This window comes from Beta vulgaris, chromosome 5 (genome assembly GCF_026745355.1).
Source record: "Beta vulgaris subsp. vulgaris cultivar EL10 chromosome 5, EL10.2, whole genome shotgun sequence".
In the NCBI taxonomy this organism is placed as follows: Eukaryota; Viridiplantae; Streptophyta; class Magnoliopsida; order Caryophyllales; family Amaranthaceae; genus Beta; species Beta vulgaris.
In genome coordinates, this window is record NC_079206.1 from 47901761 (window position 1) to 47916857 (window position 15097).

At 36.7% G+C, this 15097-nt stretch overlaps 2 protein-coding genes across 2 annotated transcripts in view; both read left to right on the plus strand.

Annotated features, from left to right (window-relative positions):
• The window catches only part of LOC104893839 (omega-hydroxypalmitate O-feruloyl transferase), a 2667-nt gene extending 433 nt beyond the window's left edge, over positions 1-2234 (plus strand). The window contains exons 2-3 of the mRNA XM_010679975.4: positions 212-665; positions 1031-2234. Coding sequence (XP_010678277.1) covers positions 225-665; positions 1031-1891 — 1302 coding nt within the window. The 5' untranslated portion in view covers positions 212-224 and the 3' untranslated portion in view covers positions 1892-2234. The remainder of the gene's footprint in view (positions 1-211; positions 666-1030) is intronic.
• A 3307-nt stretch (positions 2235-5541) lies between these two features.
• On the plus strand, positions 5542-6675 carry LOC130591431 (uncharacterized). The gene is made up of 3 exons (XM_057394749.1): positions 5542-5714; positions 5813-5936; positions 5998-6675. Exons 1-3 carry the CDS (start codon positions 5542-5544, stop codon positions 6673-6675), a joined length of 975 nt encoding a protein of 324 aa, XP_057250732.1.
• The last annotated feature ends 8422 nt before the right edge of the window (positions 6676-15097 follow it).

Below are 15097 nucleotides of genomic sequence, written 5' to 3' on the forward strand. Positions count from 1 at the left end.
TAATCTAACAAGATCTCACGTGACTATGTCATTTCTTACCTATTAATAATACAAGATTGTCATAGTGAGTATATGGACAGCTTCAAAGTCAAAATGATAAGACTAAAAAAAGGGAAGAAGTACATGATAATTGTGTGCCTTTTGTGTTTCTTAGCTGATTATCTTTTATCCTGTAAAAGTATTAACGTTTTTCCTGGAAATTATGGGGCAGATTTTTCTGTAAAATGGGGAGTGCTTGTAATGTTAATTTGGAGCTTACAGTAAAGAAAGATGAGCCTACAAGAGTCCCACCAATGGAGGAAACTGAAAAAGGACATTACTTCCTATGCAACTTGGACCAAAACATAGCTGTTATTATGAGGACGATCTACCTGTACAAGTCAGAAGAGAAGGAAACTATAGATGTTGCTAAAGTTATCAGAGAATCATTGTCTAAGGTTCTTGTGCATTTCTACCCTCTTGCGGGGCGGTTAACGATCAGTCCTGAAGGAAAGTTGATTGTTGATTGCACGGGAGAAGGGCCTTTTTTCGTCGAAGCAGAGGCAAATTGCTCTGTGATGGAGATGTTAGGCATAGCTAGTGCTGATCCTATGGTACTGAAAAACCTTGTATATGAAGTTCCTGGTGCCAAAAACATCATTGAGACTCCTACTTTTACTGTTCAGGTACTTGAGTAGTATTCCCTCCGTTTCATTTTAATCTATACACTTACACTTTTCACGCATGTCAACACAAAAAAAAAAGGCATGATTTGATAAGAGGATTTATTGTATATTTCGATGTCCTTTCTTGGGTTTTATCGTGGTTGTTCTCATTTAATTATAGTAGCATCTTGGTAATTTTGTAGAAGCAAATGGGTGTTTTTGGTAATTTCCTACAAAAATAAAACGAGTGGCTTCTGAAAAAAGAGTTACCAAAATCACCACGAGTATCCGAGTATGTCGTCTTGTAAAGGTTTAGTCAATAGTTGTTGAGATTGGATAACTGAAAGATTAATTATGTCTATACTCATCTTTCTAAAAAAATCCAGGTTACAAAGTTCAAGTGTGGAGCCTTTTCAGTAGGCATGGCCATGAACCATTGTATGGCTGATGGAATTTCTGCAGTGGAGTTCATCCATTCATGGGGTGAAATAGCGCGAGGATTACCCCTAAGCCTCCCACCAGCTCTAGACAGGACTATCCTCAGTGCACGAAACCCACCTATGATCGAATTCCCACATAATGAATTTCTTGATATTCAAGACATATCAAAAACCCATGAACTCTACGACGAAGAAATGATGTATCGTTCTTTCTCTTTCAACCCTGAGAAGCTAGTACGATTAAAGAACAAAGCCTTAGAACACGGAGTTTTAACCAAGTGTACTACTTTCGAGGCATTAACAGCCTTGGTCTGGAGAACGCGATGCAAAGCTCTAAGGATGAATCCTGATCAACAAACGAAGCTTCTGTTTGCAGTTGATGGGCGCTCTAGATTCAATCCTGAATTGCCTAAGGGTTTTTTTGGGAACGGGATTGTTCTGACTAACGCGCTCTGCAAAGCAAGAGATCTACTTGACGAACCTTTGTCACACGCGGTAGAGTTAGTTCAAGGAGCAGTTAAGTTGGTTACTGATAGTTACATGAGATCTGCCATAGACTACTTTGAGATGACAAGGGCTAGGCCTTCTCTTAATGGTACACTAGTGATCACAGCTTGGTCTAGATTAGCATTTCATTCCCCTGACTTTGGATGGGGTGAGACGATTTACACGGGGCCTGTTGGCTTGCCTGAGAAAGAGGTCGCATTGTTTCTCCCTAGTGGAGAGGATAGGAAAAGCATAAGTGTGAATCTTGGAATGCCAGCATCTGCTATGAAGGTATTTGAGGAAGAAGTCATGCAGATTTAACAAGCTCAAAAAGTTATTGGCCTGGTCTTGCTGTTTATTGAAAGATATATATATGTTTGTATTATGGTACATAAGCTCAGATATTGGTATATATACAGATATGGAATTTCGTTCTGATGACGGTATAAGATCCTTTCGTCAGGTTTCAGTTTCTCATTGAAACTTAGGTGTTTAATTAAGATTGGAGTGAAATTACACAAATAATCAAATCTATGTTTATGTTGTGTATCATATGTGATATAATAAATCATATTATGTATTGACAAATAGATCATATTATGTATTGACAACCACTTAAATAAATAAATGTGAATGAGATACATTGCACAATGTGTTTGATTAAGTGCTTCTATATTAGTCAATTCCTAGTTTATAGCTTACTAGAATTTTTTGCACGCGATGCGTGCTTGAATTTTTTGTCGAAACAGAAACTCGATTTTCTTCGGCATAAGAGTCAATTTGAACATTAGACATACGAAGTATAATTATTTTTAGTTGCAAAATTTGATTGGTTAGTTTTTGTCACTTAAGTTTCTCACCATTCTTTTTATTTTTTGGAAAAATTGACAAAAATAAGCCAACCTTTGGCCCATCTTCCCCAAATAAGCCAACCTTTTGAAATTCCAGATATAATACAACATTTGTATCATTTTTTTCCAAATTTAGGTCAGATGACCTATGACCGATTATACAGGTAATATTTTTGTTTTATTTTTTATTTCTTTAATTTTCTTTATTTCTTTATATTTATTTTTTCGCTCTTTATTTTTCTGTCTCCTCTCTTTCAATCTCTTGCTTCTCTCTCCTCCCTCTTTCCTCATCACCCATCGCACCTCCGACCACCGGACCTCCCACCCACCGGATCACCACCCATTAGATCTTCACCCATTGGATCTCCACCGCCACAACATCTCCTTTCTCTCTCTCCCTCCCTTCGATATCCTTTCTCTCTCTTCCTCCTTCTAAAGTTGATTGTGGTGGTTTTGCTTTTTTGTGATTTCAGGTTTATGTGGGGCAGTTTCGGGCATAGGTATGATTTTTGGGGAGGGTGACGGTGAGTTTAGGAGTTGCATTGTGGTTTCGGGTTGTAATTTTTGGGTTTGGGGTGGGTGACGGTGTGTTTAGGGTTTCGAGGTGGGGTTGGGTGGTTTTAGGCTGATGGTTTTGGGTTGTTATGGGCTCGGTGTGGCTTCGGGATGAGGCTGGCTGCGGGATGAGGATGGTAGTGGGTATGGTGGTTTCGAGGAGAATGGTGGTGAGGTTGGTTTGGTGGTGTGTTATGGGTTGGGGGTGGTTACTCGGGTTTTAAGTTTTGGAGTTCGGTGGTGGTTTTTGGGTTTGGGTTGGGTTAGTGGCGGTGGAGGGGCTAGGTTCGGTGTTTAATGGTGGTGGTGGTGCTGGTGGGTTCGGTAGTGGTGGGGCTAGGTTTGGTGGTGATTATTTTGATTTATAATAATCATATATCATTAATCATAATTAACCTTGATTTATTATAATTAATTCTAATCATAACCTTGATTTATTATAGTTAATTTTAATCAATTATTATTAACCTGTTACAACCTGTATTAGTAGGTAAACCTAAATCAGAAGCCTAAATTTGGCTAAAATGATGCAAACCTTGGCTTATTTTTGGAATTTCAAAAGGTTGATTTATTTGGGGAAGATGGGCCAAAGGTTGGCTTATTTTTGTCAATTTTTCCTTATTTTTTCTTTTGAAAGTTAAATTCTATGAACAAAATAGAAATTTTATTGAATTTATTTATGATTTCTAATATTATAATTTTTTAGTTGATTTTTGAATTAAGTACAGTACTTCGTAAATTGTAAAGAAAGTGGACACTTTGATTTCAAGTCAATTTTTTCATAGGTTGTAGTTTGTGAGTGATTGTTATAATTATATTTTTTGTATTTTTGTTTTGATGCCCCCTTTGATTTGTAAGTAAATTTGTAATTTAGAATGGGAAGGGGGTAACATAGTCTCTTCATTCGGGGACACCATAGCTCCCCCCTTCCCTTATTATAGCTTATTAGTTGAGTAGCTTGTTAGACATGCAGGATGTAGTCAAGTAAATTAGTTGTGGAAGTGGGTCCATGATTCCTATCATGTTCTCCTCCTTTCTAGTAAAGTTTGTTTTGATTTAGCTTACTTGTTTTACATGCACACGATGTATGCGAAAATACCTAGAAAATTATTTTTTTAAGGAATGTAGAAAATTAAATTAATTGTTAATTATATATAATAAATTAGGTTTTTTTTTTGAAATGTTGACGGTTTTCTTTTTTTACTTTTTTAATTAATAGGTTGTTCCTTTTTCTATTTTTACTTTTTTTTTATTATTTAATTAAGATAAGTAGTTACTTTTTTTTTATTTTTTGGTGTATGTCCTACCCCTCTTGACATATAGAATAACGATAAAAGCTTTGTATGTCGGTTACTTTGATTATCAAGTTAGGCCTGTTCGGCAAAAGTAGTTGTAGGGTAGCTGTTGGCTGTTGGAGTAGCCGTTGGCTGTTGGACTACCTGTTAGCTGTTCGAGTAGCTGTTAGCTGTCGGCTAGTAGCTGTTAGCTCTTAGCTGTGAAAGTAGCTGTTTACAATATAAGTGTTTGGTAAAAGTAGTTGTTATGCTTATATATGATAAAAATAACATATTTTTTAATTATAATATTAATTATAATTATATGATTAATTATTATATGATTCATACTAGGATGACAGTGTCCTCATCAGTCCACTTAAATACCTCGTTCGTCCCTTATTTGTTATTAGATGAAGTCATCTACATATCTAATATGACCATGAACAATATAAAAATATTAATGAGAATATAATGCACCAAGCCATCTACGTATCTAGCAGCCATATTAGTATACTAATCAACATTGAGAAATATAAGGAGAACGAAAACAAGAGAGTTAGTTGTTAAAAAAATTATCTTTAATAAAACTGATAAAGTGGGATTTTTTATCCTTAAAAAGTGGGATTTTTTTCTGTTAATCCCAAATTTTTATCCTGAATATATGATATTCTATTAATTCCAAATTTTTATCCTTAAAAAGTGGAATTTTTTCCTTTGAAAAAAAAAAAAATAAAAAAAGTAGAAAGCTACCTACAGAAACTGAACGCTATAAAATATAATGTTTGGGAAAAGCTATCCAAAAGCTATCTGAAACTCCAACAGCTACTCCAACCTCTATTATGCCAAACACTTAATTAGTGTTTTGACTTAGTCAAAACACTAAAAGCTTGTGCAAAAGCTGTTGCCGAACATGCCCTTAATAAAGCAAGTTTACTCTCACTTACTTGTCACCACTTATTTTATTTTCCAACAGTTTTGGTATCTAGATCCAGTTTAGGAAGTCAACCACTGCAGGTCTCTTTCATATTTCTCAAATTGGTAAAGTAGGTGAGAGAAACCAAGCAAAACAATCCCCACCGCAAACCAACCTTGCCTTTATTTGTTTCTAGTGTGTGAGAGCAAAACACAGTACGAAAGTGAAACAAAAAGAAAAAAAATCTTCAGCAAACTGAGTGAATTTCTTTCTATCTTTCGCCCAATCATGTTAGCAAATGAAACCAACCCCACCTCTGATCTAATCCCTTAATTCCAATTTTTAAGGGAGAAAATTACCAATTTTGGAACCTAAATGAACACCATGTTTAGGTCTCAAGAGCTATGGGATTTGGTTGAATTTGGGTTTGAAGATAAAAAGGATACCAAAGACCCTGATCAGTCATTACGAGACAAACACAAGAAGGATGCCAAAGCCTTGTTCTTCATCCAACAAGCGCTTGACGACATCATCTTCTCACGAATGCAGTAGTAACAACGTCCAAACAAGCGTGAGATATTCTCAAACAAGAGTATCTTGGTGATAAGAAGGTAATCACCGTTAAGTTACAAACTCTTTGCCATAGTTTTGAATTGTTGGAGATGAAAGAGAAAGAGTCAGTTCAAGAGTATCTTTCAAAAGTGTCTGGTATTGTTAATACAATGAGGTCATATGGTGAAACAATAACTGAAGCCACTGTTGTTAAGAAGGTTTTGAGAACCTTACTCTCCCATTTTAATCCTCTAATCACTGCAATTGAGGAAACCAAAGGTATTGTTATACGAAGATAGGTTGGGTAGGTCTAGTGAAAAGGTTGAAGAAAAAGCCTTTCAGGTGAAGGGGGAGCCTTCCTCTAAGGGAAAATTTTCGAATTCTGGAGGTCGTGGCAAAGGACGAGGTGGCTTTCGGGGACGAGGTGGCTTTTGGGGACGAGGTCGTAGACACTTTGGTGATCAATGTCATAGAAAAAGCCACATTCTGTGCCATTATTGTAAAAAGAATGGGAACAAAGAAGTTGAATGTTGCAAGAAACAACGAGAAGAAAACCAAGCCAACTTCACTGAGCAAGCAGATGAGGAGAGCAATTTGTTTATGGCTCATTCGGCACTTGACATTCTGCTCAATGATGTGTGGTTCATAGATAGTGGCTGCTCCAATCATATGTGCGGCACAAAATCTATGTTTAAGGAACTTGACGAGTCGAAAAAATCTGAAGTTCGGCTCGAAAATGACAAACCAATTCAGGTTAAAGGAAGAGGTATTGTTGTCCCGAGAACCTCTTTAGGTAATGTCAAATTACTCAAAGATGTGCAATACGTTCCTGGCCTGGCTCATAATTTGTTGAGTGTTGGACAATTGATGATTAGTGGTTATTCAATTATATTTGATGATAAGTCTTGTAGCATTCATGAAAGAAGTCTGGCAAAAAATGTTTTGACGTTAATATGACCTCAGACAGAATGTTTTACCTTGATGTATGTCAAAATCATGTACTAGTAGCAACAGAATGTTCTGGAGACAATTTGTGGCATTTAAGATATGGGCATTTGAATGTTAAAGGATTACAATTGTAAGGCCATAAAGAAATGGTTGTCGGGTTGCCTAAAATCAGTAATATCAGTTTCTGTGAGGGGTGTGTTAATGGAAAACAAAGTAGACATTCTTTTCCTATAGGAAAGGCTAGGAGAGCTTCAAAGGGCCTAGAATAAGTTCATGCTGACCTTTGTTGTCCTATGTCAGTTGAGTCCTTGGGTGCACTAGTAGAATAAATGCTTATTACTGCGGTGATATTGCTGTGGTTTTACCTATATGCAACAATATATCACGTAAAAAGAAAAGTAAAAATATAAAATAACAATATTGCTGCGGTTTCCGCCCAAAACCGCAGCAATATTGTTGCAACAAATATATTTTGAAAAACTTCTCAACCAAGAGCAGCAAATAGCCAAATATTGCTGCAATTTCTTGGGGAAACCGCAACAATATATTAAAAAAATATTTTTTAAAAATATTACTGCGGTTTTCCCAAGAAATCGCAGCAATATTTGCTGCTCTCATTTCCCAACAAACGCACGCGAGTTTTCATTTTTTCGATATTCTCTAAGTCTATCTCTCTCTTTATCTCCTCTCACACTCTATCACACTCCGGCGAGGTTTGTTTCCGGCGACTAGGTGCGGGCGAGTTTCCGTCGACTGTTGCCGATGTTTTCCGACGAGGGTTTTTTGTTTCGATCTCCTCCGCTTCTCCTCCTTCGTTTTGGGTTTGTTTCTCCTCGCTTGTCCTCCGTATTTCCTTCACTGACGCCATTCCTTCACTGGCGCCACTTCTTCACCGGCGCCCCTCCTTCACCTTTGGCGCTTCTCCTCGAATTTCCGGCGAGGGTTTGTCATTTTAGGTTAGTTTTTTTTTTTAATTTTTCTTAATTAGTGTTTTAATGAAAAATTTGGCTTAAATTGTAGTCTAAAAGGCTTAGTATAAAGTATATATATGATTAGTTATAAGATTTGAGTATTAAAAACTGATTTCGTGATGATTTTGCTTAAGTTTTGTATGTCCTAAAATGTCATACGAGATTGTTTATGTTTAAGTTCTTGTGATGTTTTTGCAATTATTTATTTAAAGTGATATGCAATGCCTTTATATTTATAGACTCGCCAATGGGAGGAGAAGGGAAATCTAAGGAATGGTTTGGTACTTGTTGTTTGATGGTAATTTGAAATCGCTTGAATGCGATTATTGTTTGGTGAATACTTGGAATCGCTTGAATGCGATTGTTTTTATGTACATAATATTGCCTAGATACCCATTCAAGACTTACTCTTCAGTACGAGTAAGTCTTGAATAGTCCCCGTTTTGGGACGGTTCTTAAACGTCACATCTCACTTAGGTGGTGAATGTGTGTTGATTCTTTGATTCTAAGTGAAATACACTTATTCATTTTCCTAATTTGTTCTCCGGGTACATATAAGATAAACAACTATCTTTATCGTGTACTTGGAGAATTGAAGAGAAATGCTACCGAATTTTACTTAGAATCAAAGATGATACATGCATTCACTAGTGCGATTGGACGTTTAAGGTCCGGTTAGGTTGGAGTGATAAGGACCCAATGGAAGCATGCATTGAATATTAGTTTGTTTTTGTTATATTTATGTGAATTTTTTAATTGATAATAATTTTTTATGTATGTATGTGTGGGGTTTTTTAGAAAGGGATCGAAGTTGGATGTATGGAAAGCGAAATATGTTGGAGTTCGTGGAAGGTGTGAATGAGTTTTGTAAACGTGCTGTAGAACATCAACAACTTACTTGCGAGGCTAAGATTTATTGTCCTTGTGTTGATTGCTACAATGTGAATATGATTTCTTGTATTAAGACCATAAGGGATCATATTATTCGTCGTAGATTTAGGATTGAGTATTATATTTGGTTATGACATGGTGAGAAGGGAAAATATACTCAGGATAGGGTTAATGTTGATGTTGGCACTAGTAACTCATTAGAGATTGATATGTCGAATGTCGGGGTTGAGAATGAAGTTGTGATTGAAGATCATGTTAGGATTGAAGGTGATGATGTAGTAGTTGATGAATATGACAACTGAAATAATAGTGACATTGAGGATGAAGAGTTTGATGATGATCGATTAGGTGAGATGTTGGAAGGGGCTCGTGACCATTGTAATGAGCGGTCACGAGTGTTTGACAGTTTGTCTGAAGCTGCTGGAAACCCCTTTTTCCAGGGTATACAAAATACACTCAATTGAGTGGGGTTTTAACTCTTTTCAACATAACACTAAAACATAATTTGACTGATGTAGGCTTCACATAACTCTTAGAAGCTTTACAAGATATGTTTCCTGAGGGTAATTTATTACCAAAATCAACTACTATGCCAAAAATATAATGGGTCCTTAGGGTTTGGAATATGAGCGGATCGATGCATGTCCGAATGATTGCTTGTTGTATCGAAATGCGTATGCGGACCTTTATGAATGCCCGAGGTGTGGTATGTCTCGCTACAAATTGCCGGATGGGGTTGAACCCGGACCGGGCAATACGGATTTTTCTACGAAAGTATTGTGGTATCTTCCAGTTGTGCCAAGGTTCAAGAGGCTCTTTTCTATCAAAGAAGATGCACAAAATAAGATGGCATGCTGATCGAGAAAGAAAGATGGGATGCTTAGGCATCCACAGATTCTCCTCAATGGAAGCTATCGATTCCAGATATAGGAATATTGGTCAGGAAGCTAGGAACTTGAGACTTGCATTGTGTACGGACGAATGAACCCTTATGGTACATTAAATAGTCAACATAGTACTTGGCGTGTTCTTTTAGTGATATACAATCTTCCTCCATGGTTGTGCATGAAGCGGCTGTATATTATGTTGTCTCTCTTAATTTCTGGGCCTAAGCAGCAGGGAAATGATATAGACATCTATCTTGCACCTCTCATCGAAGATCTCAAAAAGATGTGGGACGAAGGTGTTATGGTGTTTGATGAAGATTCTAATGAAGATGTTAGGTGTCATGCTATGCTATTCTGTACTATAAATGATTAGGGTATAAGGTCAACAGAAAAAAGACATGTCCCATTTGTGAGAATGGTATGGAGGCTACACATTTGCCACATTGTGGGAAATTATCTATATCATTAATAGACAATTCCTACATAGTTCTCATCCATATTGAAAGAAAAAAGCACCATTTAACGGGTTTGTTGAAAATGCTCCAGCTCCTACGCCGTTAACCGAAAAAGAAGTTTATAATCGTGTTAAGGAGATGGAGAACAATATTTGTTAAAGGGGTTAAACCTTCGGAAATTTAGAAAAAGGAGTCTATATTCTGAAGACTTCCTTATTGGAAATACTTACCAGTTAGACATTGTCTCGACGTAATGCATATTGAAAAAAATGTTTGTGATGCAATTATCGTACTCTGTTGAATATGCCGGAAAGACTAAGGATGGTCTAAGGTTCGTAGAGATATGGAGAAATTGAAGATTGCCTAATTTATGGCCAAGGTTAAGGAAAAGCTAAGAAAGGAAAGGGAAACAACAGTATTTGCCTCCAGCTTGTATACATTGTTTAGGAAAGAGAAACGATTGTTCTGTGAGTGTTTATACGGTATTAAGGTTCCCACTGGATACTCATCTAACATGAGAAGACTTGTTTCTATGACTGATCTGAAATTAATTGGGTTGAAGTCCCCTGACTCTCATGTGATGATGCAAGTGTTTTTGCCGATTGCAATATGCGGGATTCTTCCAAAACATATCAGGCTTGCTATCACGAGGTTGTGTTCATTTTTCAATACCATATGCAACAAGGTACTTGATCCTGATAAGTTGGATGCTTTGCAAAATGAGGTGGTGATCCACTTTGTCAATTTGAGATGTATTTTCCACCTTTTTTTTGACATTATGGTTCACTTAGTCCTTCATTTGGTAAGGAGATTAAATGTGTAGTCCTGTGTTTCTAAGATGGGCATACCCTTTTGAGAGACATATGGGTTCTTTGAAAAAGAAAGTGAAGAATCCAGCAAGACCAGAGGCGAGTATTATTTAAGGAACAATTGTCGAATAGGTTGGAGGATATTGTTCTTCTTATTTTGCTAAGGCTGTGACAATAGGTCTTCCAAAGTCCAGACAAGAGGGTAGATTGGAAGGCAAGGGTGGGGTCGGAATGCGACATGTTTCACCTTCATTGAGTGAGTTGAATCAAGCTCATATTTTCGTGTTGCACCATGTTAAGTTAATCCATACTTAGAAAACATATGCGTGAATTGCGCCACAAAAATCGTCAAAAGGGAAAGGGCATTGATGAATGAGCATAATAGGTCTTTCATTGACTGGTTCCACAATAAAGTAATTGGTGAATTGTCTGCAAACAACCATCATGTACCCGATACAATTAAGTGGTTGGCATACGGTACACGTGACAATTTTAAATCGTATGAAGGGTATGATATCAATGGATATACCTTTTACACTAAACGTCAGGATAAGAAATCAAAGGTGGCCCAGAATTGTGGGGTTTCAATGGTTGCATCATCTAGGGAGTATGCAAGTGCAAAGGATAAAACTCCGATTGATGATAAACTATCATATTATGGGATCATTCAAGAAATATGGGAGCTCGATTATTGTGACTTCACTATGCATATTTTTCAATGCAAGTGGGTTGATAATAAAAGTGGTTTGCAAACTAGACGAGTGCGGTTTTACTCTAGTCGATATGAGTCGTCTGCGTGACACTGAAGAACCTTTCATCCTCGCATCACAAGTAAACAAGTGTTCTATGTATCTGATCCTGTAGACACTCAGTGGTGCATTGTTATTAATGGTAAAAGGCGAATTTTAGGAGTTGGTGATGTTGATGACGAAGAAGAATATGATAAGTTTGATGATATCACCCCTTTCTCAATCCCAAATGATGATATGATGGATGTGTCTGATACTGAAAATAGTTACATGCGAATGGATCACCAAGAAGTTATAACGGTCATCGAGTAACTTATTGACCAAAATTAAAGGTAAAAAATGTTCTATATGAGTAAGTTGAATTATAAATTAATGTACTTATAATAGATTTCGTTACAATAATGTGTTGATATATATTGTCTTAAATTTCGTTAACACTTTTTGTTGTTTCTATGTATATGATACAGATATGGCTAATGACGGTTCGAGTGATCATTCATCGGAGTCCGATGCACCTTTTCACCCAGAAAAGGAGGTTGACTAAGGAGAGGACAGTGATCGTGCTGCAGATGCCTTTGATGAGTGGATGGAAAGATTTGAACTAAATGCTGATAGGAATGCTTTACTTGGCGTTGAGGTGACATCTGATCAGCAGCCACCCCCCTTAGGTTCGTGTTTATTTGATTATTGTAAATTTCGTTCTCTAATTTAATTTCCTTATTTTGATTCTTGGATCGACATCAGACCACTGCATATTATGGTTCACAAGGGAGCGGGAAGAAGTCAAGTGGGAATCCAAAGGCATCTAGAAAGAGTAAAAGAGGTCCCATGATGAATCTCCACAACATAGGAGATATGGTCTTGGAGTTGGATGATTTGGGAAGACCAACAGGTAAATAGTTATAATTTATCATGCTTATTACAATTTTATGTTTGGATTTCTAATTGTTTGCTTTATTAGGTGAATGGCGAGCCAATTATGGTATTTGGATCGGTCTTTCTATACGGAAGCTTAACATCAATTGGTCATGGAGACACATTTCTCCTACCTTGTTGGATTTGATGTGGACAAACACTATGGTAAGACATGTATTTAATAGTTGTTTTGGATTTCATACTAGTTAAAGTTATAAACACCTCAAACACCATATATGTACTTAGTTTCATGTATTTAATAGTAGTTTTGTTTAGTAATACAAAATATAGCCATGTTGGAACCAAAAGAAGTCATTTTAGCCCATTTTGGGCCATTTTCCTTGAAAATCAATGAATATGAATAGTTTCATGCTAGTTTAAGTTATAAACACCTCAAACATATCATATATACACTTAGTTTCATGTGTTTAATAGTAGTTTGATTGGTAATACACAATATAGCCATGTTGGAACCAAAAGAAGCCATTTTAGCCCATTTTGGGCCATTTTCCTTGAAAATGAATGAATATGAATAGTTTCATGCTACTTTATGTTATAAACACCTCAAACATATCATATATACTTAGTTTCATGTGTTTAATAGTAGTTGAATTGAAATTTGGATGGTGGATGTTGGAGATGTTGGTTGTTGGATGGAAGTTTGGATGATGTATGTTAGAGATGGTGGTTGTTGGATGGAATTTTGAATTTGGATGGATGTTGTAGATGTTGGTTGTTGTACAGGTTAATTTCTAATTATGGGTTTATCTAATTTACAAACGGAGCTCTGCCGAAATTTATGTAGAAATTTTATTGCATATTGCTGCATTCTGCTTGCTGCATAGCTTCCTCAAGTTTGCATAGCTTCCCAATTATGTATACACGCATATAATTTTTTTTTAAAAAAAAAAGCATATTGCTGCGGTTTCTGGGGGAAAACCGCAACAATATCCTTTATGTTATTATTAATTAAGGTATATTGCTGCGGTTTTTGGGGAAAACCTCATCAATATGCCTTTTATAATTATTAAATAACAAATATTGCTGCAGTTTTCCCCCAAAAATCGCAGTAATATTCTCTTTCATCCTGCCATAACATGAATATATTGCTGCAGTTTTACATAGAAACCGCAGCAATATCTTCAAATATTGTTGCGGTTCAAAACCGCAGCAATATAATAATTACCTATTGTTGCCCCCTTAATTGTTGCGCGCCCAAAACCGCCGCAATAGGCCACTTAAGAACCGCATCAATAAGCATTTATTCTACTAGTGGTGGTGGTCGATATTTTCTGTTGTTTGTCGATGATTATAGTCGGATGTGCTTGCTATATTTTTTGAAATACATATCTGAGACATTTGACTACAAAAAGTTCAAGTCCCTGGTAGAGAAACAATGTGGGTGTCAAATCAAGAAACTTCGTACCGACCGAGGTGGAGAGTCTGTGTCAGATGAGTTCAATACATAGTGTGAGAACAATGAAATTCATCGAGAACTCACAGCACCTCGCACACCACAACATAATGGGATTGCAGAACGGAAAAACCGCACAATTGTAGAGATGGCGAGAAGCATGATGAAGCAAGAAGTGTTATGAAGCATTTCTTGGGGAGGTCGTCGCTACAACGTTCTATATCCTTAATATCTCTCCTACTAAGGCGGTCTACAACAGAACTCCATATGAAGCATGGAGAGGTAACAAGCCCAAGGTAAGCCACTTATGTGTTTTTGGATGTATAGCTTATGCTTTGGTGAATTCTCAATTTCGCAAAAATCTTGATAACAAATCAGTAAAATGTATCTTTGTGGGATATAATACTAAATCCAAAGCATATAAGTTATATAATTCTGTGAGTGGCAAAGTTTTGATTAGCAGGGATGTTGTGTTTAATGAAGATGCAAGATGAAACTTTAACTCTAATGTTGTAAGTTCAACTTTTCTGCTGCAAACCATGATGAACTTGTTGGTGGGAGCACACTTGAACATGACTCTCCAAGTTCCACTGCAAAGAGCCCTAACGCATCACCAGTTGCAAGTAGTGGCACAACTCCCTCTAGTAGGGGAAGATCATTCTCTTTGAACACAACGGTACCAGATTCAGCTAGTGAAACTCCTCCCAGAAAATTCAAATCATTGAAAGACATTTATGAGTCATGTTCTTTTGCATTATATGTCACAGAACCAACTTCTTTTGAAGAAGCACTTGACAATGAAGAATGGGAGGCTACAATGACAGAGGAGATATGAGCAATCGAGCACAACCAGACATGGGAATTGGTTGCTTTACCGGAAGGACAAAAACCCATTGGTTTAAAGTGGATTTCAAAATCAAGCATCATGCTAACAGAATCATTCATAAATTCAAATCTGGGCTCATGGCGAAAGGATATGCTCAACATCAATGACTTTGATGAAACGTTCTCACCGGTGGCTCGTTTTGAAACGGTGAGAACTCTTTTATTTCTAGCTGCCAAAATGAATCTTCCTGTTTATCAATTTGATGTGAAATTTGCCTTTCTAAATGAGAACTAGAAGAGGAATTTTATGTGTCACAACCTGATGGATTTGTTGTTAGTGACAAGGAAGAAAAGGTGTATAAGCTTAAGAACGCCCTTTATAGGCTTAAACAAGCACAGAGGGCGTGGTACAAAAAGATTTGACTCTTATTTTCTAGGGAATGGGTTTGTAAGGAGTGAAAATGAACCAACTATGTATGTGAAAAAGAATGATAATGGTGATTTCTTATTTGTCT

Coding starts and splice junctions, on each gene's coding strand:
- LOC130591431 (XM_057394749.1), top strand. CDS start 5,542: ATGAACACCATGTTTAGGTCTCAAGAGCTATGGGATTTGGTTGAATTT. Junction 5,715..5,812: donor ATCATCTTCTCACGAATGCA/GTAGTAACAACG, acceptor TCTTTGCCATAG/TTTTGAATTGTTGGAGATGA. Junction 5,937..5,997: donor AAGCCACTGTTGTTAAGAAG/GTTTTGAGAACC, acceptor AGGAAACCAAAG/GTATTGTTATACGAAGATAG.